The 27383-nt window shown below is 51.8% G+C and overlaps 1 protein-coding gene across 1 annotated transcript in view; it reads right to left on the bottom strand.

The window, feature by feature from the left end:
* COL4A6 (collagen type IV alpha 6 chain) overlaps positions 1-27383 on the bottom strand; it is a 278502-nt gene that overhangs the window by 20507 nt on the left and 230612 nt on the right. Inside the window, 11 exon segments of the mRNA XM_048514719.1 lie at positions 1189-1299; positions 2884-3009; positions 5477-5548; positions 6020-6127; positions 7995-8102; positions 13235-13456; positions 15617-15724; positions 17290-17361; positions 22033-22086; positions 25787-25970; positions 26078-26182. Of these exon segments, the coding sequence (XP_048370676.1) occupies positions 1189-1299; positions 2884-3009; positions 5477-5548; positions 6020-6127; positions 7995-8102; positions 13235-13456; positions 15617-15724; positions 17290-17361; positions 22033-22086; positions 25787-25970; positions 26078-26182 (1270 nt within the window).

The raw sequence follows: 27383 nt of genomic DNA, 5'->3' as shown, positions 1-27383 counted from the left end.
AAGGTCACCCAGCAGGCTTCAGGTGGAGGAGCGGGGAAAAAAATCCAGTTCACCAGATAAACATCTGCCACTCATGTGGAGGAGTGGGGAATCAAACCTGGTTCACCAGATTAGAGTCAACCACTCTTAACCACTACATGCTGGCAAGAGTTTAAAAGACTTGCCACCGGGCTAAACTGAGCTGCTTTCCTTGACTTTTTAGTGGCATATTAGTTTTTGGGGTTGTCTGTCTGCACTCCCAGCATTTCTGCTTTTCCTTTCCTATTTTGATTTGCTTGTTTTATGACAGAATACAGCGGCTGCTGTTTGTACTCTTCTATTGCTTTCAGAAAAACATTTGGGATGTTAAATTCTTTTACTTTGCTGGTTATAATTTTGCTAAGATTTCAGAGGGTTTTTAAAATTAGCTTATTTCCACTCCTTTATGGACAGCCTGGATGCTGCTAGTCTTAATGGTAAATCACACCAGCAGCCATGTTTGTATTTCTCTTTGTCAGTTGGTGGAGGTGGTCACTTCCTCCGGCACCAGATGCTTTCTCCGATCCACTGAAAGACGCTGGTCTTGCACATATGGACCCTCCCAGCATTGGAGGAATATGTTCTGCAGCAGATTATTGTTTCTGCCATGCAGTGATATCTGCCTAGGGACAGGGGGTACGCTCTGTCTCCGGGCACCACTAATGTGGTCATGTGGGGGGCACAAAATCAGCCCCCCACGTGACCAGGAAGATGGCAAGGCAGCAGGAAGTCCTGCAAAGGAAGTCCTGCTGCCTCGTCGTCTTTGGGTGCTCTCGGCCCCGCCCATGTCGTCATCGATGTGGGTGGGGCCAAGGAAGCCCAAGGACACCATCCCCCCAGGCCTCGCCCCCCTCTCTGGGGAGAGCACAAGAAACTGCAAAGCTCCGTCCTCGTCTCCTTTGCTTTTATAGGCACGGGGGATGGACGGCTGCCGACTAGGAGCTGGGAGCAGAAGGGGGGCTCGGGAGGGGCCCTGCCCCCAGGCTGTCTCCAGGTGCCATCCCCCCCCCCCCACAAATACACCTCTTTTGCCATGGAAAAGGGTGCAGCGCAACTGGAAGCAAGATTGTGAGATTTGGGAGGTTTTCACTTCAGATCATTCCTTCATTTAAATCAAGCTAATTCTCTCTTTGTGGCTTCACTAGTAGTCCAGTAATGTGAGTTCCATACCTCGTATACCATCTTCTCCAGGATGTCCAGCATCACCAGGTCTCCCAGGGATTGGAAAAGAGGTGCCGGGAGTTCCTTGCACACCAGGTAAACCTCTGGTACCAGGAAGTCCTGGAAGAAAGAAAGAGAGAAGCGTTCACTGGCAGATAGAGCTGGAGGATCACAGATGCACTTTCAAGAGCACTTCCTATAGTCACTGTCTTGATTCTAGTGTTTTTTTTTTTAATCAGCTCTACACAAACACAGGACAACTATAGACAATAGCAATAAAAGGAAACAAAGACCAGGATACTTCTATTCAGAGGCATTCACCTATTGACCTTGCTATCTTCATTGTTACTCACAGGCTACAGACTTCTTTGTGACTCACATACCAGGCTACTCTATTCAGAGGGCCTCACCTTTTGACCTCACAGTATATATACTCCACTTGCTTTCCATTCCTACCATCAGATCCTCTGAAGATGCCAGCCACAGATGCAGGCGAAACGTCAGGAGAGAATACTGCTAGAACACGGCCATACAGCCCGGAAAACACACAGCACCCCATGGCAAATTGTTTATTTTTTCAAGAGGGGAGAGTGGGGGCCACAAAGGGGGCGGAGGTGCGCGTGATGTACTGGGTGCACGCCAGTGTGGGGGCGGTCAGGGGGCATGGTGGGGCATGGTGGGGGGGCACAAAGCGCACGCTTGCCCCGGGCACAGTTTCCCCTAGCTCTGGCCCTGGGGAAGAGTCAGGAAAACAAGAACTGTGGATCAGCCATTTGGGTCTACCTGGCAAAGGGAATCTGATGGACGGGCATCATAAAACCCAATCAGGATGAGAGACAGGAGGCCTCGTGCCAAGAGACCCCATTGGCAGAGAGCAGAGCAGCTGCCACAAAGGGCAGGGGGCCTAACTCTGCACTGGGTTCGGGGAGGGTGGAAGAGGTTTTCACGTAAGCCAGAAGTGTTAATAGGTGAACTCTTCCTTTGTTCTATGCTCAAACACTTTGCCCAGATGAGGCAGCGGGGAATGTGCTTTGCTCCATCTGAAGGTTACTATAATGTAACACAGTTGGATATACATTGTCCTTTAATTTCCTTATACATGAATTCTATCACTACTAACAGGGCTATTTTCCATGCATCTTTAGTAATCAAGCTTCTTTCCTATTTAAGAAAGTAGACTGCAGCTCAGATCCTACCCACAGACTGAGAGCGTTTTCCCACTTACCTTCTGCTGTGCGCTACTGTAGCCAAGTAGCGCGGGGTCCCCCGGCACTCCCCACTACAGGGGCGGCAACAATGCAGCCGCCCCGACGCTGCCGCTGCCGCGCCCCCTCAGCGTGCGTCATTCCTGGCGCTCTTCAAAACGGCGCCTTTTGATGACCCCGCGCTCGTGGGGAAGCCCGGGTGCGCGCCAAAAATGACACGCGCTGAGAGTAGCGCGTGGCTTAGGGGGCTCATGGTAAGTGGGGAAACGCTCTAAGACTGCGCATACATGCTACAAACATGGACCCACGGGGGCAGCTAAGGTAATTGGAAGCTCTGCCTTTTATAGCAGCGTACCTGATTCCAGGGGGCGCGTGTTTGTGTGTGTTATTTCATGAGGTGGTGGCAAGACAAGGAAACATGATTTTACACACAGGCAAACAATCAACATACATGTGAGGATACACAGACCCAGTGCTGAATGTGACAGTTATTACTTACCTGTGTCTCCTATTACTCCTCTCAGTCCAGGGAACCCTGGGCCTCCTCTTTGAATACCTGGGGTACCTTGTTCACCTTTGATACCTGGAAGCCCTGCAGAGCCTGGTAGTCCAATTTCACCTGGACCTAATGAAAGCGTTTCAAAAAAGTGAGGGCCGTTAAAGAATCATTCGGATACGTATGAACATATATAGTGAGGTCCTCAGATTGGCCCATTGGGCAAGGTGGGCAGCTGCCCAGGGCATCACCTTGTGGGGGGCACCAAAAATGACCTGGTGCAAAAAAAAATTTTGGGTCGTGGTGGGGTGGCCGCCCATTGTGGGGCATCCAACTCAGGTTTTGCCCAGGGCTCCAGTTTGCCTCGTTACACCCATGCTGGATATATATATATACAGTTATCACTTCCACATTGCTGGGGTGAGGGGTGCGGTGATCTAGAAATCTGCGTACAATTTTTTTGCTCTCCCTTTGTGCCAGTGAATCAGTAGTCCATGAACATCTGGGGCACTAGAGTTGGACACCCCTGGTTTAAATCCTTGTACACAGCCAGCCATTTTTAAGTGCAGACCGGAACAGGCCCCAGTTACTCCTCCACTGTAGTGAATGGATCAGCTCAGACATAACCTGAAAACATAATGCGATTAAAGCAACTGTGGTTTATTACTTATTTTATTATACTTCTGGGCCACCCTTCCCTTCACATGCTCAGGGCAGCTTCCAACACATTTCCATTCAATGTAAAATCAATGAAAAGCCTAGTAAAATCAATCATCAGATGGTGTCTAGTCAGAGGTGCGATCCAGAAGGTTCTCACAGGTTCCCGAGAGTAGGTTACTAATTATTTGTGTGTGCCAAGAGGGGGTTACTAATTGGGGATTTTGCCACGTGATTTTTGCCTTAGTTACACCCCTCCTCTCAGCAGCAGCGTGCAGAACTTGAAGCAGTCTAGCAGGAGGTGCACCGGCGTGCGTGGCAGCCTGCGCCTGCGTGCATTCGTTTCCCGCCCAAGGACCGGTGCAGCAGCTGCATTCTTGCCACAGCCCCGCCCCCGGAATGCCCGGCCACGCCCCCGTCGTGCCCCGCCCAGCCCCATTGGCGCTACGCCACAGTTTGAATCCCACCACCATGGGAACCTGTTACTAAAATTTTTGGATCCCACCACTGTGTCTAGTCCTCATTTTACTGCAAGGTAAAACCAACAGCAGGAGAAAAGATGGGGAAAGGAGGGGGGAGGGAAGGGGAGGGGGGAGGCCAATTTAGTGACTGGCCCCCTGCTGCCTCAGCCGTACGCCTGGTAGTTGGTGGGTTATCTCAGACCTCTAACAACAGCTAGTTTGTCTCCCAAACATCAGGTTCTGAAATCAGGACTATGGTTGGTTATTCTTAGCCACAATTTTGCTTGACGTGACGGTGGAAAGTGCTGTCAAGTCACAGGTGACTTATGATGACCCTGCAGGGTTTTCAAGGCAAGAGATGTTCAGAGGTGGTTTGCCCTTGACTGACAGCTTGCATTCTATAACCAAACTAATGGAGGATGAACTGTAACAAAAGACTTACACTTTAAGGATCAATGTGGCTCGTTGGTGGTCATGGTTGCTTCTTCCCAGAATACAATGGCTGAAATACCTTCGGGACCGCATTACCCCATATGTCCCTACTCGGCCTCTGCATTCAACAGAGGCCAATCTGGCTGGTGGTCCCCGGCCCCTCAATGATGCGGCTGGCCTCCACACGGGCCAGGACCTTTACAGAACTGGCCCCAGCCTGGTGGAACACCCTTCCTCCAGCTGTCCAGGCCCTGCGGGACCTTAGCGAGTTCCGCAGGGCCTGTAAGACTGTGCTGTTCCACCGGGCCTTTGGAGTGTCCAGCCGCTGATATGGTGCCCCTTACTGCTCTTGCCTTGGTGCTTACATCAGGGTCCCCTCAAAGTGAGGGGCCCGCCGTCCCCCCATTTAGGGGTAGGTTTTAAATTGGGGTTTTGGACGCCTCTTGACTATTTATGTATTAACTGTTATTCGCTGTTTTATATGAGCTTTTAGGTTATTTTATTGATTATGGGATGGAGCTTATGTATTTATATTTTGTATATGACCTGCTCCTGCTTGACGTTTGAATTGTGTTGTTCACTGCCCGGAGACCTTTGGGGATCGGGCGGTATAAAAATCGAAGAAATAAAATAAATAAATAAATAAATAAATAAATAAATAAATAAGTAAGTAAGTAAGTAAGTAAGTAAGTAAGTAAGTAAGTAAGTAAGTAAATACAATCCAACATCTACAGCAATTCAACTATAGTCTGCGAGCCTGTCAGCATCTAATACCAAAGGCTGACATGAAAAGAGATCTGGAAAACCTGTCTTTTTCATCCTTCCTTTTTCTAAATTTTGATAACACCTGGCCTGTTGAAGCTTTTCAATGCACTTGAAAGGTTGTGCCATTTTTGGTCTCCTTTTGGTTGGCCTCCATAAAAGGTGAACGTTGTTATTTGTGCTGAATTTGTGCAGGCGACACAATTATTTGCAAGATTTTTTTCAAAAACTGGAAGGTTCTCTTCAATTTTCTTTTAAAAATTTCCTATTACATCTTGATTTACCTGGCGTTCCAGGTGACCCCTTTGTGCCTTGTAAGCCATTCAGACCGTCCAATCCTGAAAAACCAGGGTATCCTAAGGAAAGAAACAGTAAAAGGCTGAATCAAGTAGATGACTGCAGTACGTCTCACGTGTTTTTTTGTTTGCAGCACAATATCTTTGAACACCCTCCCCTTGAATATTGCCGAACACTTTCACTGTAGCCACTTAACTACCAAGCAAAGTGCACGTTTGGTTGCCGTCTCCTGTCTGCTGGGAACGCTTTTGTTGTTCAGTTTATTGTGGCAAAAACTGTGCCAGCTGCCCATTTTTCTGTGGCTCAACACTACATATTTTATATTTCGTTCCATAAGTCAACTTTGTGTTGTTGTTTTTGGAAAGGGGGGGGATATTATTTCTGAGATGCTTGAAGAAAATTACATTTTAAAAAGTAGGATAATAATACACAATTAACAAAATAATACTGTCATTTGTTCACAATAGGTAAAGTGGTCAAGTGACAATTTCCAATTTCCCTCTACCAAACAAACCATATCAAAATCATACCTTTTAGCCCTGCTGTGCCTTGAAGTCCAAGGAATCCCGGAGAGCCGGGTCTTCCTGGACTACCCGGAAAACCTGCATTTCCTTGGGAACCACCAATTCCAGGAAAACCTAGAGGTGAAAACAAAACCCAAAGTAAAAACCCACATTAAACATGAGTTTCAGAAGTTGACTCGCTGGCTTTCATAGATTTGAAACTCTCAGAGATAGACACTTTTAGCATGCTAAGTAGTAAATCTGCCCTCTTCTCTTTCTGCTGAGGAACAGAGGACGTTTCCCCACTTTTAAAATGACGTCCGTTTCGTCTGGTCCAGGACCTTTTTAGCGCGAGGGTCGTGTTCCCCGAGCTTCCCCACTGCCCCGCGCCCTGCGCGGGGTCATCAAAAGGCACCGTTTTGAGCAGCGCCAGAATGACCCACGCTGAGGGGGCGCAAGAGCAGCAGAGTCGGGGCGGCTGCATTGTAGCCGCCCCTGTAGTGGGGAGTGCAGTTGGACCCCGCGCTACTCGGCGAGAGTAGCGCGCAGCAAACAGTGAGTGGGGAAAGGGCCAGAAACTCTGAACAAGTCTGAACTCTGTGGCATTTATGTCTCAGTAAATATTGCTAGCATCAGGTTGTAAGGGTGAAACAAAGAACACCAGTTTAAATGAGCGGATAGCACAGAAATTCTGGACAGAGTGGAACCACACTAGGTCTCTATGATAGATCTTCTGTTCATTTATAACAACCTCCCCCCCCCCCGCCCCCCCAAAAGAAAAGAGATGCAGAGAGGTAAAATCAGAGTAGGCAGGCAATGCTGGGAGAGTCTCCCTGCCATTTTTGCTAATTTATACTGCCCCTCCCCCTGAAAATGGTATTTGCCATTTGAAGGTAAACATACAGGTGAAATGCCATTTCCCTCATTTGATTTGTCACCCTCCCTCAGCTACAAAACAAAAAATAAATAAAATAAAGAGAAGGAAAGCCTGTGAGGGATTTCTCTGCACCTTCTCCGGCTTGTCATTTGGAGTTAAACACATGTTTAAACTATTGTACTATAGCACGGTATCGCAATTTTCTAATAATTTGACAAATATTTGTTATTTCTCACAATAAGTGTAATCACAAGTTAAAACAACAACAACACAATTTTCAGTCCTGGGCAAACATGTTCATTTTGCCCTGTCTAGCTGCATTTGATATGCTGTCTCAGGAACTGCGTAAGACAAACCTCCCCTCGCAAAAGGCGCGCTGTACAATGAGCAGCCAGTATTCAGACCAAAACAGTCCTGAATGCATAATAGAATGTAGAAGTAGTGTTGGTTTTTATAACCCGCTTTTCTGTACCTTTGAGGAGTCTCAAAATGGCTTACAAACGCCTTCTCTTCCTCTTCCCACAACAGACACCTTGTGAGGTAGGTGGGGCTGAGAGAGTTCCAAAGAACTGTGACTGGCCCAAGGTCACCCAGCAGGCTTCATATGGAGGAGTGGGGAAACAAACCCAGTTCTCCAGATTAGAGTGCGCCACTCTTAACCACTACACCACGTTGGCTCTCAGGGTAGGTATAAAATACAATATAATGGCTCTCAGGACAGGAATATAATATATTATATGATACATACAATACAAGATAATGTAATGCATGTTTTATTATTCTGATTTTATCATAACCCTCCTAGAAACTTTTGCATAAGGCAGGGTAAAATATAATATAATATAATATAATATAATGTAATGTAATGTAATGTAATTATATTATATTATATTATATTAATTATATTATATTAATTATATTATATTATATTATATCACAGCTGCCAATAACATATGTTTTATTACTCTGGTTTTATTGTAAGCTTCCTAGAGACTTTTGTATAAGGTGAGGTAAAAATTATTATTAATAAGAATATATAGAGTATATTTAATGAGTTTGCTGAAAATAGCTTTACATGAATCAAATATTTTCCTTGTTAAACAACCTTAAAAACCTCTTAGCTACCTGGTGGTCCTTCTTGGCCAAGGTCACCTGGCACACCTTTTGGCCCAGTTACTCCACCGTTTCCTCGATATCCAGGGTCACCTGTGGGTCCTTCAATGCCTCTTCCACCTCAAAAGACCACAGAGAACAGTGTTTCAGGTTTTAGGACAATTAAAATAATCATCTTAATAACAGGTGGTCTTCACACTGAACATGCCTACAACCCATGAATAAATGTATTCACTCTGAAGACAATTTATTATTAATACTTCTAGATGGCAGCGCACAAAAGCTTTGAAGAGGTGATATTGTTAACTTTTCGCGTCTGGGTTTATTTGAGAGATGAAAAATTAGCATTAAAGTTTGAGTCCTGCCAGTTGAAATGCCAAGGGTTAAAGCCAAGACCTTCTGTTCGCAAAATATGTGCGCCACTCAGCCAACATGCTTATCAAGATCCTACCTGCAATGAATTTACTATGCTTGCAAAGGTGCACATGGACTGTGCCAAGCAGGAAACTTGGCCAAAGAGCTCAAATTAAGGTTGCCAGCCCTAGGTTTGTAAACTCCTAGATATTTTGGGAGCCAACTATGGGGAAGTTTTGGTTTTAACCTTTAAGGCCTTAAGCGGTATCGAACCTACATATCTTCAAGACTGCATCTCCCCATATTGCTCATCGGAGGGGACATCTGGCTGGCTGGTGAAACAGATTGCCAAGTGACATCAAGGCTCTGCGGGAGTTATCTCAGTTCTGCAGGGCCTGTAAAACGTGGCTGTTCCAACAGGCCTTTCCCACCTAGCCAGCCAGATTAAACAACATGTCATTTTCTTTCTTGACTTGATGGCCCTTGGAGTCTCTTCCAACTCTATGATTCTATCGGTCTCCGGGGGGGGGGGGGGGGGGGGGGGGAAGGTTTTTTTTAATTGCCATCTGTTTTAGTAATTGTTTTAGCATTGGTTTATTTTATAATGGTTTTGAAATTTTTAATTATTGTGTTATTGTAAGGTTCATGCTGTAACCTGCCCTGAGCTTACTGGGGTAGAGCGGGATATAAATTTTCTCCAGGAAAACTGAGCTTTATAGTTGGAGATCAGTTGTAATGCCAAGAAATCACCAGACCCCATCTGGAGAATGGTTACCCCAGTTCAAGAAGGAAGGAAGGAAGGAAGGAAGGAAGGAAGGAAGGAAGGAAGGAAGGAAGTCACCCCCCCCCCCCCCCACCCCCCCCCCCCCCCACCCCCCCCCCCCCCCACCCCCCCCCCCCCCCACCCCCCCCCCCCCCCACCCCCCCCCCCCCCCACCCCCCCCCCCCCCCACCCCCCCCCCCCCCCACCCCCCCCCCCCCCCACCCCCCCCCCCCCCCACCCCCCCCCCCCCCCACCCCCCCCCCCCCCCACCCCCCCCCCCCCCCACCCCCCCCCCCCCCCACCCCCCCCCCCCCCCACCCCCCCCCCCCCCCACCCCCCCCCCCCCCCACCCCCCCCCCCCCCCACCCCCCCCCCCCCCCACCCCCCCCCCCCCCCACCCCCCCCCCCCCCCACCCCCCCCCCCCCCCACCCCCCCCCCCCCCCACCCCCCCCCCCCCCCACCCCCCCCCCCCCCCACCCCCCCCCCCCCCCACCCCCCCCCCCCCCCACCCCCCCCCCCCCCCACCCCCCCCCCCCCCCACCCCCCCCCCCCCCCACCCCCCCCCCCCCCCACCCCCCCCCCCCCCCACCCCCCCCCCCCCCCACCCCCCCCCCCCCCCACCCCCCCCCCCCCCCACCCCCCCCCCCCCCCACCCCCCCCCCCCCCCACCCCCCCCCCCCCCCACCCCCCCCCCCCCCCACCCCCCCCCCCCCCCACCCCCCCCCCCCCCCACCCCCCCCCCCCCCCACCCCCCCCCCCCCCCACCCCCCCCCCCCCCCACCCCCCCCCCCCCCCACCCCCCCCCCCCCCCACCCCCCCCCCCCCCCACCCCCCCCCCCCCCCACCCCCCCCCCCCCCCACCCCCCCCCCCCCCCACCCCCCCCCCCCCCCACCCCCCCCCCCCCCCACCCCCCCCCCCCCCCACCCCCCCCCCCCCCCACCCCCCCCCCCCCCCACCCCCCCCCCCCCCCACCCCCCCCCCCCCCCACCCCCCCCCCCCCCCACCCCCCCCCCCCCCCACCCCCCCCCCCCCCCACCCCCCCCCCCCCCCACCCCCCCCCCCCCCCACCCCCCCCCCCCCCCACCCCCCCCCCCCCCCACCCCCCCCCCCCCCCACCCCCCCCCCCCCCCACCCCCCCCCCCCCCCACCCCCCCCCCCCCCCACCCCCCCCCCCCCCCACCCCCCCCCCCCCCCACCCCCCCCCCCCCCCACCCCCCCCCCCCCCCACCCCCCCCCCCCCCCACCCCCCCCCCCCCCCACCCCCCCCCCCCCCCACCCCCCCCCCCCCCCACCCCCCCCCCCCCCCACCCCCCCCCCCCCCCACCCCCCCCCCCCCCCACCCCCCCCCCCCCCCACCCCCCCCCCCCCCCACCCCCCCCCCCCCCCACCCCCCCCCCCCCCCACCCCCCCCCCCCCCCACCCCCCCCCCCCCCCACCCCCCCCCCCCCCCACCCCCCCCCCCCCCCACCCCCCCCCCCCCCCACCCCCCCCCCCCCCCACCCCCCCCCCCCCCCACCCCCCCCCCCCCCCACCCCCCCCCCCCCCCACCCCCCCCCCCCCCCACCCCCCCCCCCCCCCACCCCCCCCCCCCCCCACCCCCCCCCCCCCCCACCCCCCCCCCCCCCCACCCCCCCCCCCCCCCACCCCCCCCCCCCCCCACCCCCCCCCCCCCCCACCCCCCCCCCCCCCCACCCCCCCCCCCCCCCACCCCCCCCCCCCCCCACCCCCCCCCCCCCCCACCCCCCCCCCCCCCCACCCCCCCCCCCCCCCACCCCCCCCCCCCCCCACCCCCCCCCCCCCCCACCCCCCCCCCCCCCCACCCCCCCCCCCCCCCACCCCCCCCCCCCCCCACCCCCCCCCCCCCCCACCCCCCCCCCCCCCCACCCCCCCCCCCCCCCACCCCCCCCCCCCCCCACCCCCCCCCCCCCCCACCCCCCCCCCCCCCCACCCCCCCCCCCCCCCACCCCCCCCCCCCCCCACCCCCCCCCCCCCCCACCCCCCCCCCCCCCCACCCCCCCCCCCCCCCACCCCCCCCCCCCCCCACCCCCCCCCCCCCCCACCCCCCCCCCCCCCCACCCCCCCCCCCCCCCACCCCCCCCCCCCCCCACCCCCCCCCCCCCCCACCCCCCCCCCCCCCCACCCCCCCCCCCCCCCACCCCCCCCCCCCCCCACCCCCCCCCCCCCCCACCCCCCCCCCCCCCCACCCCCCCCCCCCCCCACCCCCCCCCCCCCCCACCCCCCCCCCCCCCCACCCCCCCCCCCCCCCACCCCCCCCCCCCCCCACCCCCCCCCCCCCCCACCCCCCCCCCCCCCCACCCCCCCCCCCCCCCACCCCCCCCCCCCCCCACCCCCCCCCCCCCCCACCCCCCCCCCCCCCCACCCCCCCCCCCCCCCACCCCCCCCCCCCCCCACCCCCCCCCCCCCCCACCCCCCCCCCCCCCCACCCCCCCCCCCCCCCACCCCCCCCCCCCCCCACCCCCCCCCCCCCCCACCCCCCCCCCCCCCCACCCCCCCCCCCCCCCACCCCCCCCCCCCCCCACCCCCCCCCCCCCCCACCCCCCCCCCCCCCCACCCCCCCCCCCCCCCACCCCCCCCCCCCCCCACCCCCCCCCCCCCCCACCCCCCCCCCCCCCCACCCCCCCCCCCCCCCACCCCCCCCCCCCCCCACCCCCCCCCCCCCCCACCCCCCCCCCCCCCCACCCCCCCCCCCCCCCACCCCCCCCCCCCCCCACCCCCCCCCCCCCCCACCCCCCCCCCCCCCCACCCCCCCCCCCCCCCACCCCCCCCCCCCCCCACCCCCCCCCCCCCCCACCCCCCCCCCCCCCCACCCCCCCCCCCCCCCACCCCCCCCCCCCCCCACCCCCCCCCCCCCCCACCCCCCCCCCCCCCCATCCCCCCCCCCCCCCACCCCCCCCCCCCCCCACCCCCCCCCCCCCCCACACCCCCCCCCCCCCACCCCCCCCCCCCCCCACCCCCCCCCCCCCCCCCCCCCCCCCCCCCCCACCCCCACCCCCCACCCCCCCCCCCACCCCCCCCCCCCCCCCCCCCCCCCCCCCCCCCCCCACCCCCATTCCCATCAGCCCCTGCCAGCATAGCCAATTGGCCATGCTGGCGGGGCTGATGGGAATTGTAGTCCATAACATCTGGAGTGCCAAAGGTTCGCCACCACGGCTCTAGTGCAAACGTTAAAACTCTATTTTTAATTAAAACAATTAAAACATTCGTATAACAGAACCACGGCTCTAAATCAGCAACAAAGCATGCATATTATAAACAACAACAAAACAATGAATAATACATACACAGGGAATCCCAAATACGACAATATCAAGTCTCTGAAATAAAGGGTTGGTGTTGATGTGAAGGATGCCAAGTGTTTGATGCCTGTAAATACTCAACTCCTCGGGTCGATCCTCCCACCTTCTACTGACCACCAGCCAAGGATTTCTCCATCAACATCCTGAGGTTTTGTCCAGTCATCTCTAGTTACATGAAGCTCATCCACAGAAGCTGACTGGGATGTAATATGCCAGTGATGGCGAACCTTTTCGAGACCGAGTGCCCAAATTGCAACCCAAAACCCACTTATTTATCGCAAAGTGTCAACACAGCAATTTAACCTGAATACTGAGGTTTTAGTTTAGAAAAAACGGTTGGCTCCGAGGCCTGCGTTACTCAGGAGTAAGCTTGGTGGTAGTGGGTGGCTTTGCTTTGAAGCAACCGTGCAACTCTTCCAACGGGTGAATCACGACCCTAGGAGGGTTTACTCAGAAGCAAGACCCATTGCCAGCAACTGAGCTTACTCCCAGGTAAAGGATCACGCCTTAGTTCTATGCATGAAAATCTGTGAGGTTTAACAGCGCTTAACAGGGTTACCTACGCTGCTTGCCCAAAACTAGATCTTAGGGTTAATGCTAATAATCGAGCCCAGCGACCCAGGCCAGCCTAGATGTGTGGGGGGGGGCGACTCTGTTTGTGCGTGCCCACAGAAAGGGCTCTGAGTGCCACCTCTGGCACCCGTGCCATAGGTTCGCCACCACTGCCATTCCACATCTCCAGACTAATAACAGCTAATGATAAATCTATTGGCCATGACTTTTCCCTCTATTCTCCTTATAAGAAGCAACACTAACCTTTCTCCCCGGGAAATCCAGGATTTCCGGCCATGCCTTTCTCTCCTGGCAACCCTGGTCGCCCAGGCTCCCCTTGAGGTCCTCTCTCGGCTCCTAGCACTTCACCAGGTGCTCCCTTTGCACCTGGCAAGCCAGGAGGACCCAACTTTCCAGGTAACCCATCTATTCCATAAGTCCCCGGAAGTCCTGGAAGCCCCACGTCTCCACGAATGCCAGGAAAGCCTGAAGTAAGAAAAAAATGAATGTTAATGCCAAAAACATCACATTAACTATCCCAACAATTAATAACACACAACATAACCAGCATATTAATCAGAGGTGGTATAACACAGTTGCCAAAAGATGGAGATACAGGTCACTTAATCTGATTTTGCTCAGATGAAGAAGAACAGTCGGATTTATATCCCCCTCCCTTTCTCTCCTGTAAGGAGACTCAACGGGGCTGACAATCTCCTCTCCCTCCCCCCTCACAACAAACACCCTGTGAGGTAGGTGGGGCTGAGAGAGCTCCGAAGAACTGTGACTAGCCCAAGGTCACCCAGCTGGCATGTGTGGGAGTGCACAGGCTAAGCTAAATTCCCCAGCTATGCCTCCACAACTCAGGCGGCAGAGCGGGGAATCAAACCTTCAGATTAGAGGACACCTACTCTTAACCACTATGCCACTGCTGCTATTTGTCTCAGCCTTAGTGCACACACTGCCTACAGCAGGGATCCCCAACCTGTCAGGGAATAAAAAAATAACTTGCACCTAAAGATAAAGTCTTCTTTGGAAGTGAAACTACTTTATGGTGTTGTGTTGTTTCTTCTGCCGTGCCAAGCCTATTGCAGCCGCCCTTATCCTGCCTCGGTAACGCAGTTTCCGCAGTAAAAGGTCTACTCTGTCACAACCTTCTCCAGCCCTCAAGCACCTTTGGAATTCCAACACCATGTAGTGGGCACAATCACAAAATGGCCGCCACAAAATGGCTTCTGCAGGAGGCACGGTCAGCTGCAGAATGACTGCTGCAATTTACCTTCAGTCATTCTAAAGATCCTTTTACTGTGGTGTGCAAGTCAATCCAAATCTCCAATGGCCAATCAGAAGCTTTGCTGCGAAAAAGCCCCAGCTGGCTCTGCCTATTTTCTAAAAACGCTTGGCGGGTACCATGGAACGGTGTTCGTGGATGCCATAGCTGCATTATCAGCCAACAGTGAATAAACGTGAACAAGAGCATGGAAAGAAAACGAAAGTCCAGCAGCCCCTTGAAGACTAACAGCATTTATTTCAGTATGGCTTCTGTGAGTCACAGCTCATTTCCTGACTCACAAAAGCTCACACGAAAAAGTTTCGACATCAACATCAACAACCTTTATTGGCATAACCCAATGAACAGTTAATTGCATTTGCAAAAAAATGGAAGAGCCCTACAATACCAACAATAGAAGATTGGATGAACCAACTCCTGGAATTTGCCTCCTATGATAAATTGTCTAAAGCGTTAAGTACGAGTACAATTGATGAATTTGTATTAATTTGGGAACCAGTGATTAATTTTTTAAGGAAAAATGAGGACTATAAACCATTTCTGTTATGCTTGCAATGTTGATGAAATTAATGGATTGAAGTAGAATTATATAACAGATGAACGATATCAGAAGATAGATTGGTTCCAAGCGGAAGTCATACACACCAAGGATGGGTGATGGTTTATGTAATGCGAATGTAGTAAATGTAAGGGAATATATAATGTATGGTGGGGTAGGGGTACTATGTATGTCTGTATGAATTTATTATAATAAACTGTTTTTTAAAAAAGAAAAGTTAATTGCATTTAAGGCATCACTGGATTTTTGTTTCATTTTGGCACAAGAGACTATCACGGCTGCCCATCTACCACAACAGTGGTGTGGATCCTGCCCCCGTCTTACCACTCTGCTGAGCACCATTTATCCATTCAGATATTTATACCTCACCTTTCCTTTTGGCTCAAGTTTGCCATCTTCCTCCATTCTAGAAAGCCTTTCCCCCAACTTAAGTGGCTTTTTGTTGGAGGAAGATCATAAGAACAAGCCAGCTGGATCAGATCAGAGTCCATCTAGTCCAGCTCTCTGCTACTCGCAGTGGCCCACCAGGTGCCTTTGGGAGCTCATATGCAGGGTGTGAAAGCAATGGCCTTCTGCGGCTGTTGCTTCTGAGCACCTGGACTGTTAAGGCAAATCAAACAAAGGCATTTGAAATCTCAGATCAAAGAGGATCAAGATTGGTAGCCATAACTGAACACGGAGGAAGACCTTTTAGAGGATGACTAACTCCCCCCCAGTATCACCACCCTAACCCCCAGTTATTTGGGAATGTTCCATTTTATGCTGTCAGAACTCCAGACCAATTCCAAGTTCTTACCTGGTACTCCTGGAAGTCCGCTTAATGCTGGTATACCTGGCTGCCCTTTGCCACCACGTAATCCAGGCTGTCCTGGAATCCCTGGAAACCCTCTGGTACCTTTGGAACCTGGAGATGGAGAAGAGTTATTTGGCATGAGATTCTCAGGTCTGACATGAGACCCCTGCAGAATTATACTCTGTTCCACAGAAAGATGATAGTTGTCAGGATGTGCTTTCTCCTCCCATCAAAGGAATGTCCCTCAGGTGCAGGCATTCACACCTACTAAGAGAAGGAGATCCCTCTCCTATGTTAAGGGACCTTTCTCTCTCCTCCCTTCCTTTCCTTTGATGCTTCCAACTGTAGATAACAGGGATGACCATGACACCAACTCCAAAGGGGCAGCAGCAGGTGGATGATCTTTCGCTGCGCTGGCCTTGGGAATATTTATCAGCAGAGCTTAAAGCGGAGTCACTCTGGTAAGATGAGAATGTTTAGTAATCTTCTTGCACTCACTGCTACCTTCTACCAAACTTAGAAAAGAATACTCTCCATGTCGCAAGATGTTCTTTCCATAGGAAGGCTTTTACTTTAGCAGTTGCAAGGTTACACATGTCTATTCTATACAAGACTATCAAACTATACAGAACTCTTCAGCAATAACAACGTTCAACACAAAGTTATGGACCCTCAAAGATGTAGCCCCCATCTTCTATTAGCTCCCACTGGAAACAATGGGGGATGGGGCACTCCCTTTGGGAGTCCATAACTTTGGACTCCCTAAACCAAACCTCACCAAACCCGGCTCATATCACCAGGAGAGGTTCCCAAACAATCCCTGAAAGTTTGGTGCTGCTAGCCTAAACAATTCGTCCCCTGCAGGCCAAAAACCGAAAAACACTAAAAATGTTTTAAAAACCCACAAACGTGTGGGCGGAGCTTCGGACATGAATTGGGGGGGGTTGAACCCGAGGAAACCCCCCACCCTTACCTATGTCCTTGGCCTGACCTAGTTCGCACCAGGTTAGGATAAAGCAGAGAATAGGTAAGGTGATAAAACAGAGGGGGTAAAACAAGAGGTAAGGAGAATGATATATGTTGTTCTCTTCAGGAACAGCAGGATAAAAATGCAATAGATCTATGCTAAACTTCCATGTGGGTGGATTAATGGTCCAAAAGATCTGCCTGCAATTTCTGACTGCTTGACAGCTTGCTTACAGCTCCTCTCCCTTCTGTTGCATGACGGCTACCCCAGGGGAAGAGTTTTCAGGGCTGTATCAGTGAGTGTCTAATCTTGGAAGCCTTCTATTCTTGCCCCGAGCAATGGCCTCCATATTCTGGGGCAACCCTATTTAACTGGGGTGCTGTGTGGTTTCCGGGCTGTCTGGCCGTGTTCTAGCAGCATTCTCTCCTGACGTTTCGCCTGCATCTGTGGCTGGCATCTTCAGAGGATGCCAGCCACAGATGCAGGCGAAATGTCAGGAGAGAATGGTGCTAGAACACGGCCAGACAGCCCGGAAACCACACAGCACCCCAGTGATTCCGGCCGTGAAAGCCTTCGACAATACATTGAACCCTATTTAACTTTGTTGTACTTCCATTTTTGTGGAACTTCTGGATCTTTGGTGCAAACATTCACGCAAGAAACAAAATCTCGGGATTGCCTGCATTTAGGCATGGCACAATGTTCATACCTGGAAATCCTGGGGGGCCTGGAAGCCCAGGTAGTCCAATTGCTCCAGGAGTTATACAAGGCAGAGTCATGCCTGTGGAAAGAAAATGCATCAAAACTTTTACCCATCCCTTTGAACCCAAGAAAATCCAGTGATGGCATCTGCATTTGTTCATGTAACTACCTGAACTTCAGAGGACTCAGGAGTAACTAAATAGTGGTACATTAATGTTTCTGATTTTGCTCTGGAAGAATGTTGCCTGCTTCTATGATTGATTTAAAATCCTGGTTCAAGTCAAACTTCTCAATTAGCAATAGGGAGAGAGTAGACAGGATTTGAACTTGATAGACGAGAGGAGAAGAGTCATAAAACCCTACAGTTTGTCCCTAGTTTTCAAACTATGATTAATGGAGAAGACTTGTTATGTTTCAAGACATGGCAGGAAAGAACACTGCACGGAACCTTAGCAAAGGTAAGTAGGACTGGATTTGTTTAGCAACCCGAGAAGGAAATCTCTGGAGAACCTCATGGATACTGCTTTGGGCTCCACAACAGAACAGAGGCTCGTTCCGCACATGCAGAATAATGCACTTTCAAACTGCTTTCAGTGCCCTTTGAAGCTGTGCGGAATAGCAAAATCCACTTGCAAACAGTTGTCAAAGTGGTTCGAAAACGCATTATTTTGCGTGTGCGGAAGGGGCCAAAGAGAGGATGCAAACACAACAAAGTTTCTAAAAAAAATAAATGTCTTACTGACAAATAGCAATTGGGTTCATAAGTACGTTTTCTGGATAACAGCAACTGTAAATACAATTTGCTTTGAAATGCAATAGTTTCCAGAATAAAAAATGTTTGGGGATTTTTATTCCATGACAGACAAACCTTACCTTGCTCTATAGGAGCAAGAGTGGCGTAGGAGCAGCAGTGGTGTACGAGGTTAAGAGCTTTTGTATCTAATCTGGAGGAACCGGGTTTGATTCCCAGCTCTGCCGCCTGAGCTGTGGAGGCTTATCTGGGGAATTCAGATTAGCCTGTCCACTCCCACACACGCCAGCTGGGTGACCTTGGGCGAGTCACAGCTTCTCGGAGCTCTCTCAGCCCCACCTACCTCACAGGGTGTTTGTTGTGAGGGGGGAAGGGCAAGGAGATCATCAGCCCCTTTGAGTCTCCTGCAGGAGAGAAAGGGGGGATATAAATCCAAAATCTTCTTCTTCTTCTTCTATAGGAACTCTAGGAGAGAACTCAGCAGGACATATTCAAAAAGATGGCCGGCCTCCTCACCAAAAGCGTAAAAGCAGAAGGAAGTTTCCCTGAGGGCAGCAATCTTCACCTCAAAGGACTAGCAGCAGAGCAGTAGAAAGGAAGGACGTTCAGTATCTGGACCTTTCTATCCCTCTGACTCTCTTGTAGCCTCCCTCTGAAGTCTGAGGTTGAGACACAGTGCTTCTTCAGTTCCAACAAAGTGGAAGCAGAAGACTTGACTTCCTCAGGGAGGAGCTAATATTGGGTTCAGAAGTTTTACAATGTTTTGGTCCCCCAGCTTGATAGTGTTTCGATTGGAGGGCGTTACCAATTCTATCGACCTACTGAATTATAAGACAGACCACAGAGGGGTAGTCAGGGTCCTTGCCAAATCAAACAGGAGACCCCAGTGTTCTCCTGGATCAGAGGTGTCCAACTCTGATGCTTCAGATGGTCGTGGGCGACAATTCCCATCCGTCCCTGCTGGCAAGCCCAATTGGCCGTGCCAGCAGGGACTGATGGGAATTGTAGTCCATAAATATCTGAAGCACCAGAGTTGGACACCCCTACCTTGGATGGACTGACAAATACTGAAAGCTGCTACATGCGTGTAGGTCTGGATGGTGGCGGAAGATGGTGAGATCTTCAAGATTTTTTTGTTCCTGTGAGAAGTTGGCCTGTGCGTTTTGTGGGGACTCTTGCTCATGAGGCCGACAGGAAAAGAAGGATTGGCAAATGGTTGAGAAACTGGTTGAGGACGTTCCCAGTAGTTCCTAAGAGGCTAATGGGCAGCTGGAACAGACTGCACACATGGGAGGAGGAGACAGGCAGCACGTTTAAGCTGCTCTCCCTCTAGGCTGAGGATGTCAAAAGGGAATGAGTCCTTCACTGTTGCTCATTCGTTTCCCAGCTCTCCTTTGCTTTCCATTTGCAGGTTTCACACGTGTAGCACCGGCTTCAGGAGACATTTTGATTCCATGGTGTGAAAAGAGCACATGCAACGCGGCACATCTTGGAGCACATCTTTTCAACATTTAAACCTACCATCTGGACAACGGCATATTCTTTGTAAATACCAAGGAAAGGATCCGTCAGTGGTTCTGCCGCCACATTTGCGCGTCAAAGAAAAACAAACTTGTGAACTGTTGTGAAGCTGGAGCAGAGGCATTCTCTCTCTTTTTTTAAATAAACCAGTTTGGCTGTGAGTGAGAATTTGACGCTCACGCAGTTGCAGCATGCTGGGATGTGAGGGCTCCCGACGAGGCACTTGCTGTGACCCATGGCTGCATTCGTGACACTAGTGCTCTTCTGCCTCATTGCACTATACTAAGGAAACACGGATTTTATGGAATATTGCAATATAAGTGCACTGAAGTGTTTAAGCAAGTTAGCAGCCCCTAAGCTATGGCCAACATAAGGAGCTCCAGATGTTCATGGACTATAATTTCCATCAGCCCCAGCCAACATGGCCATGCTGGCAGGGGCTGATGGAAATTGTAGTCCATGAACATCTGGAGCTCCACAGGTTGGCCACTCCAGGAATTGGCCATGCTGGCAGGGGCTGATGGAAATTTTGGTCCATGAACATCTGGAGCACAATAGGTTGGCCACCTCTGGAATTGGCCATGCTGGCAGGGGCTGATGGGAATTGTGGTCCATGAACATCTGGAGCACCATAGATTGGCCACCTCTGGAATTGGCCATGCTGGCAGGGCCTGATGGGAATTGTGGTCCATGAACATCTGGAGCACCATAGGTTGGCCACCTCTGGAATTGGCCATGCTGGCAGGGCCTGATGGGAATTGTGGTCCATAAACATCTGGAGCACCATAGGCTGGCCACCTCTGGAATTGGCCATGCTGGCAGGGCCTGATGGGAATTGTGGTCCATGAACATCTGGAGCTCCACAGGTTGGCCACCTCTGGAATTCACCATGCTGGCAGGGGTGATGGGAATTGTGGTCCATGAACATCTGGAGCACCATAGGTTGGCCACCCCTGCCCTAAGCTATTTGGAGTTGAAAAAAAAATCCAAAAAGCAAGCTGCAGCTGCAAAAGGATCAAAATCTGAGGAGAACCGAAGACAAGGAATTGGGATTCTTTGGAGGAATTTTACAAATGCTCCAACCTCTCCCACTGGAGGGCAAAATGCTCCCTCTTCCCCAAATGCTAGTCTTGCAGGACAGGGGTGCCCAAAAGAGCATGAGGAAGCAGTCGGATGTCTGCCAGGGGCAGGGGAAAAGGCCAAAATAGCCTCCCTTCTGTTTGTGGATCCAATCTGCTGGATTTCACTTGAAGGTTCTAGTAGCCTTCCAGATACACGAGATCTGATTTGTAGAGCTTGTTATTTGTGTGAAATACATTTATTTAAGAACAATATAACAGCCTGGGCTGGAAGAACTCTGGGCGACTTCTGCTCTCACTATCGGGCTCCCCACAAACCCTGACCCATTCCGCTTTTTTGGGGCTGCAAAAGCTTGTACCCAACGGAAAGCAGCTCCTTAAAATCAGATACTCGGGAATGACATGTGACGTCGTGTCGGTGAGCCACACGGATGGGAGGAAAGTAACTGGAAACTGGAAAAGCTCGGTCCTCCCCATGAACACGAAGGTACTTCATGACTTGAGTATGTGTTGATGACTTTATGACTTGGTTCCATGCCAAATAGTAATAATTGTACACTGGAGCATGTGACTCTCTTAGGACTAGACCATGGTTCCTCTAGATCTGGGGTCTGCAACCTGTGGCTCTCCAGATGTTTATGAACTACAATTCCCATCAGCCCCTGCCAGCAATGGCCAATTGGCCATGCTGGCAGGGGCTGATGGGAATTGTAGTTCATAAACATCTGGAGAGCCACAGGTTGCAGACCCCAGATCTAGATCTCCCTACAAACCACCAGCAGCCCCTCTGCTCTTTTTCCTGGCTACGGCCAAAATGCAACCCAGGGAAGCAACAATAGATTAAGACTCATAGGTGTCAAACTCGCGGCCCTCCAGATGTTATGAACTACAGTTCCCATCATCCCCTGCCAACATCATGCCGGCAAGGGATGATGGGAACTGTAGTCCATAACATCTGGAGGGCCGCGAGTTTGACACCTGTGGATTAAGTGAACGTGCACGAATGTGCACTCACGCCGTAATTCATGTCCAGAATTTGCATTTCCTGGGGGTAAAAAATCTCAACATTTCCGTAGTGAGGGCTGGGGAGGCTACAGCGCGATGCTTCGTTCCACACCCACTGCAAGGCACATGCAATAAGCAAAGACATGGAAACACATAGCCATAAGGAAGCAGAGTTTAGCATTTAAGCACCCAGAGCGGGTTCAGAGAAAAGCACATGTAAGCAAGCTCTCTCTGTTGGCCGACTTCGCTCCACCTTCAGGGACCAACAGGTGTGACTCCTCCCTCCCCTCCCCAGGTGTTGGGCAGCATGCTTGTGTGTGTGTGTTGTGTAATAACGGGAAGGAAGAGAACAGTCCCATCATCATTCCGACAACGGCCGGGGCCTTGCTCTCACCTCCCTCAGTGTCTAAGATTCCATTACCAAACTCCTCATCGCAGCAGCAGGCACCTATACCAGTTAAGCAAAGGGGCACAGGTTAAACAAAGGCAGAGAAAGCCCACAAGGTTGAAAGCGTTTTCCTCGGACCACGAGCCAAACATATTCACAGGCACTGCAGATTGGAATGGCCTTCTACCGAGTTGGATCATTCGATCATGAAGATCAGTATTGTCTGCTTCAGGGGTACCCAACATGGCGCCCATGGGCACACGCCGACAGCTTTCCTGGTACCCATCTTGTGCTTTTTGAACATCGGTGGGGCCAAGTGGCGATTTTGCCTACTAAGGCTTCTGACTGGGCACGAGAGATTTGATTGGCTCTGCAGACCTTTAAAAATGTAGGAGATCTGGGCAGCAGCTGCCACCATAGCACAACTGTGCAACAGGAAGTAAGCCACAGCGGCCATTTTGTTGCTGTGCCCACCACACTGTGTTAGAATTCCAAAGGTGCCTGCAGGCTCAAGGTTTGGGGACCCCTGGCCTGCTTGGACCCGCAACGGCTCTCCAGGGTCTCGGGAGTGGTTTCCTTGCTTTGAAGATTCAGACCCTCTTCGTTTTCACGTTTGGGAAGGGGAGGGGCAGCAGAGACAAAAACGCAAAAGACAGTTTTGCCTGTGAATATGCAGAGGCGTCTTTTACACACTGCGAGGCGAAATATCTTCTTTCTCTCGCTGTACAAAACGTTTAAGATGCATAAGGTTGAAACCATTAAAAATAAAAAAGGCGGAAGAAAAGCAGAAGACAATGCTGTTAAAACTGTTTTGGGAAGCTGGCATTAGAACTGGTGGGGAAAAAGGAAGGACTGGGTTTTTTTTCTTCTTCTACATGGTAGCAAACAAAATTTCAGTTGAGATTTGGGAATGTGGTTCTCTTCAGAACAAAACCCACTCCCAAGCCCCCCCAACCAACCCTCCTCCCTTTATTTATTTATTTATTTATTTATTTATTTATTTATTAATTATTTTATTTTATTTATTTTCTTCAACTTTTATACCGCCCCATCCCCGAGGGGCTCTGGGCGGTGTACAACACAAAGAATGACAATGTAAAATAACGAAAACATTTAAAAGCAGCGATAAAACCATTTAAAAGCAGCGATACACCCTCTTTCACTCCTAAGGCCCGGATGCCACCAACCAGCAGCAGCTAATACAGCTCAAGAGGTTATTTTAGATCAGTGTTTCCCAACCTGCCCTAGAACTCAGGCGGGTGTGGTGGATGCTAAAATGATGTATAAGATCCTCTTCAGATTCTGGGGCTGAGGAGTGCTGCGGCTGTATCACTTCCGACTCCCACCGTAGTCTGTTTGTCACAGACTTCAGCCTGGCATGTAGAACAGAAGTAAGTCAGTTTGTACTGAAGTCCTGTTTGTCTGAGGGACCTAAATTCTTTGGACTGCGCTCACTGAATTTCCCAGTGGCTTGGTTTTATTCATTCATTTAGAACAGTGTTTCCCAACCTTTTCGAGGTCAGGGTACCCTTGACCTCACTCTTCATATCTCACGGTACCCCTGCCGCCACCCTCCACCTTTCCCTCCCATTGCCCCTGCTTGCTACACACCCCACCTTCCCCTCCCAGGGTGAAGGGAAGCACGGGGGGGGGCTGCTGACCTTGTGGCAGGCCCTGCCCCATGGGCCAGCTCCATGTCCTTGCTGGCGCCAGTGGGAGAAACCACAAAAATGAGGGGTGGTGGTGGTAGTGTTGCCGCGGTACCCCTGGGACATGCTCACGGCACCACAGGGTACCACGGTACCCTGGTTGAGAATGGCTGTTTTAGATGCTAGTAGATATTTCCCCTTTGTTTTGCAGGGGGGGACGGACGGGGGACTGGACTCCCTTATAAACCACTCTCCTTTGTCATGTATTAAGGACAGCCCAAACACTTCTCCTTTTCATTTTAAATATGATGTACATATTTGAAAGGGTCAGGGAGCTATTCAGAGCCGTAGACATCATTTAGAATTGATAATGACGATGTATATTTTGTTCTTGGGTACTAAATATCAATGGGTTTGTAAGCAGCTGGCCTTTTTCAGATTAGCTACACAGCAGTTAAAGTAACATTGTGAAGGTAGGCTTCATGCTCACCCCTTTCTGTCGGAATAGTACCAGAACAGGGGCACATAGCCAAATATCTTGAACTATTAACTGAACCCCAACAGAGATGGATTATTACAAGGGCCAGATGCAATACTTTCCCATCGGCCATTACAAAGGAATTAAAAGCTCTACTCTATCTATCCCTCTCCAGGATCGGGTCTGTCCACACTGTAAAAACCAAGTGGAGACTCTTGCTCACATTATACTCGACTGTCCAAGATATGTGGGTATTAGGAATTTCTCTCCTGGGCGGGACTTAGACAAATCTGAAAGAGACTCTGACAACTCTGTTGTGGAGCTTTTGTTAAATAACACAGAAAAAGTAGCAAAATTTCTTTTACAAGTGACAGAACTTTCTAAGTAATGTCCAATGCTAGATACAGTTCATCTGTCTGTGTTTTGAATGTACTTTTGTTTTGTACTTCAGAAATGTCTGTAATGCTCTGGAGCCTATTTTAATATGCCTAATAAAGGTTGTTGTATTGTAAGGTAGGCCTCATCCTACCCAGTCAGATCTCCCATTATTATGAACACTATTACCATGACCCCATGACCCTCTTATTTTTCTTCACTGTCTTCTAGAATAAGGCACATGTACAAGACCAATGGAAACAGGTGACGGGGCCTTTTTGGCTTTGACCCTCAAGCTTTACAATCTTGAGCCTACTTTAAGCCCTGCAGAAGGTTCAAACAATTTTATTCCAGGAGTCTGAGCTGAATTTTTCTCCTGATAGGATGGCTTGTTTTACCAGTTTTTCTTGCCCTAAAGTCCGCTGTTTTTCTGACATTTTTGCTGCTAGCAGTTTTGCTGCATTTATGTTTTTAGTGCTTGCCTTATTGCTTTTAAAAACTTTCTTACTGTAGGCTGTCTTAAGTGCTATTTTAATAGAAAGGTGAGAAAGACATATCCTACATCAGTGACGGCGAACCTTTTTGAGACCGAGTGCCCAAATTGCAACCCAAAACCCACTTATTTATCACCAAGTGCCAACATGGCAATTTAACCTGAATACTGAGGGCCTTTGGAGTTTAAGAAAAAAATGGTTTGGCTCCAAAGGTGCACGCTACTTGTGGAGGAGTACATCTTGGTGGTAGTCGGTGGCTGCTTTGGAAGCAACTGTGAAAAAAACACATCTTGAACGTGGTGGACAATTGAATGCAGAACTCTAGGAGGGTTTACTCAGAAGCAAGCCCCATGGCCAGCAACCGAGCTTACTCCCAGGTAAAGGATCATGCTTTAGTTCTTCCCATGAAAATCAGTAGGGTTTAATAGCGCTTAACAGGGCTACCTACATTGCTTCCCCCAAACTAGGTCTTAGGTTTAATGCTAATAATCTCCCTGAAATAATTACACTATTATCACATGACAAACTCTGTGCACGCGTGCCCACAGAGAGGGCTCTGAGTGCCACCTCTGGCACCCGTGCCATAGGTTCGCCACCACTGTCCTACATAAACAATGAAATGCAACTAGTTTTCTGAGTAGTAGCTGCAAAATTAAGTCAACGGGTTAAAATCTGAAATCCTTTAAAAACCAAGGGATCCAGCAGCGTTGATCACATGGGCTTTACAATAAGTTCAAAAGAAGAACTAGCTTTGACTGATGTACCTGGAAGACCTGGAGGTCCAGGTTGTCCTGGAAGACCGTCTATGCCTGCATCGCCCGGAGGTCCTCGATTTCCATTTGGGCCTGGAAAACCAACCCCAGGGAGGCCTGTCTCGCCACGCCGACCCTTGAAACCAGGCAATCCTGGCAGGCCTTTGTCCCCTGGATAGCCCAGGACGCCATCGCCCTAAACACCAAAGGGGAAGCAGTTAACAAGGAGCTGGGACAGGAGAAGAGTGCGGGAACATTTACATGTGGCAAGGTTAGGGGTGCCAAGTCTGGGCTGGTAAATACTTGGAGGTTTGGGGGCGGAGCTTGGGGAGTGTTAGGGAGAGGGGGGTCATAGAGGTCATAGAGTCCACTCTCCAGAGAAGCCATTTCATTCAGGGTAACTGATCTCTGCAGTACAAAGATGTTACGATTTTGGGAGACTCTCAGGTATCAACTGGAGGTCGGCAACCCTCAAGCAGGAGCGGTTCAACATCCATTTCTCTGGCACACTACCTGTATTGCTTAATAAACCCTGTTCAAAGGAGAGCCATAATGCTCGCCAGGTTTAATGTTATGCCTTCTGCCTTGTTACATGGCAGATTTAATAAGCAAGAAAAGGCTAAAAGATTGTGCCCATGTAATGATGGCTCAGTTGAATCTCTGGCCCACCAATTACTACACTGTCTCAGATTCCAGGAAATCAGATCCAAGTTTGTGAATCTTACTCCTTTACATTTACCCCATCTCCCCAACTTAATTAGATTACACTACTTGTGGGACAACCCTGATCCTTCTCTCTGTATGATAGTGGCAGACTTTCTCCTGGAAATTACTAAACGCCAGTAGATTTCCTTCGACCTAACATTTATTTCCTGTATTGTATATGCTTTTTAATCCGTTTTTTTGTTATTGTTGTACTGTTGTCTATGCCAGTAAAGGCTTGCTGCTCCCGTTGAGCCCACAGTTCAACACTGCGCTTGGTCAGACTGAATCCAGCACTCAGCTGCAGGCTCTGCCCAGTGGACTTTGGAGGCGGAGGCCATAGTTTAAATCTGGACCCACCCAGGCCAAGCCCAGTGTCCAACTGCAGGCTTGGCCGAGCCAGGTCCAGCTTTATACTTCTGGCTCCACCTCAGAAGTCCATGTGACTTCGGAGGTGCAGCTTCAGGCGGGAAGCCAGCACTATGAAGCTGGATCCAGTCAGGCTGAGGCTGCAGTTGAAGAAGAAGAAGAAGAAGAAGAAGAAGAAGAAGAAGAAGAAGAAGAGAAGGAGGAGGAGGAGCCGCCGCCGCCGCCGCTGCCGCCAGCTGGCATTTGTGGGAGTGTACAGGCTAATCTGAATTCCCCAGATAAGCCTCCAGAACTCAAGCGTCAGAGCTGGGAATCAAACCCGGTTCCTCCAGATCAGAGTGCACCTGCTCTTAGCCACTGCTCTTAGCCACTACGCCACTGCTGCGCCACTATGACACTGTTCTTGGCCTGGCTGGGTCCAGTTTTAAACAGCGGACTCCCTCGAAGTCTATGTGGTCTTCTTGACATTTTTTTTAATTGACAATTTCTAGCTCTCTACAAAGCGATGATGAGCCGTGGATCCCCAGCGTGGCACCTG

The sequence above is a fragment of the Sphaerodactylus townsendi genome, linkage group LG13 (assembly GCF_021028975.2).
Source record: "Sphaerodactylus townsendi isolate TG3544 linkage group LG13, MPM_Stown_v2.3, whole genome shotgun sequence".
NCBI lineage: Eukaryota > Metazoa > Chordata > Lepidosauria > Squamata > Sphaerodactylidae > Sphaerodactylus > Sphaerodactylus townsendi.
The sequence above is the reverse complement of the archived record's forward strand: the minus strand, read 5'-3'. Positions and strand labels throughout refer to the sequence as shown.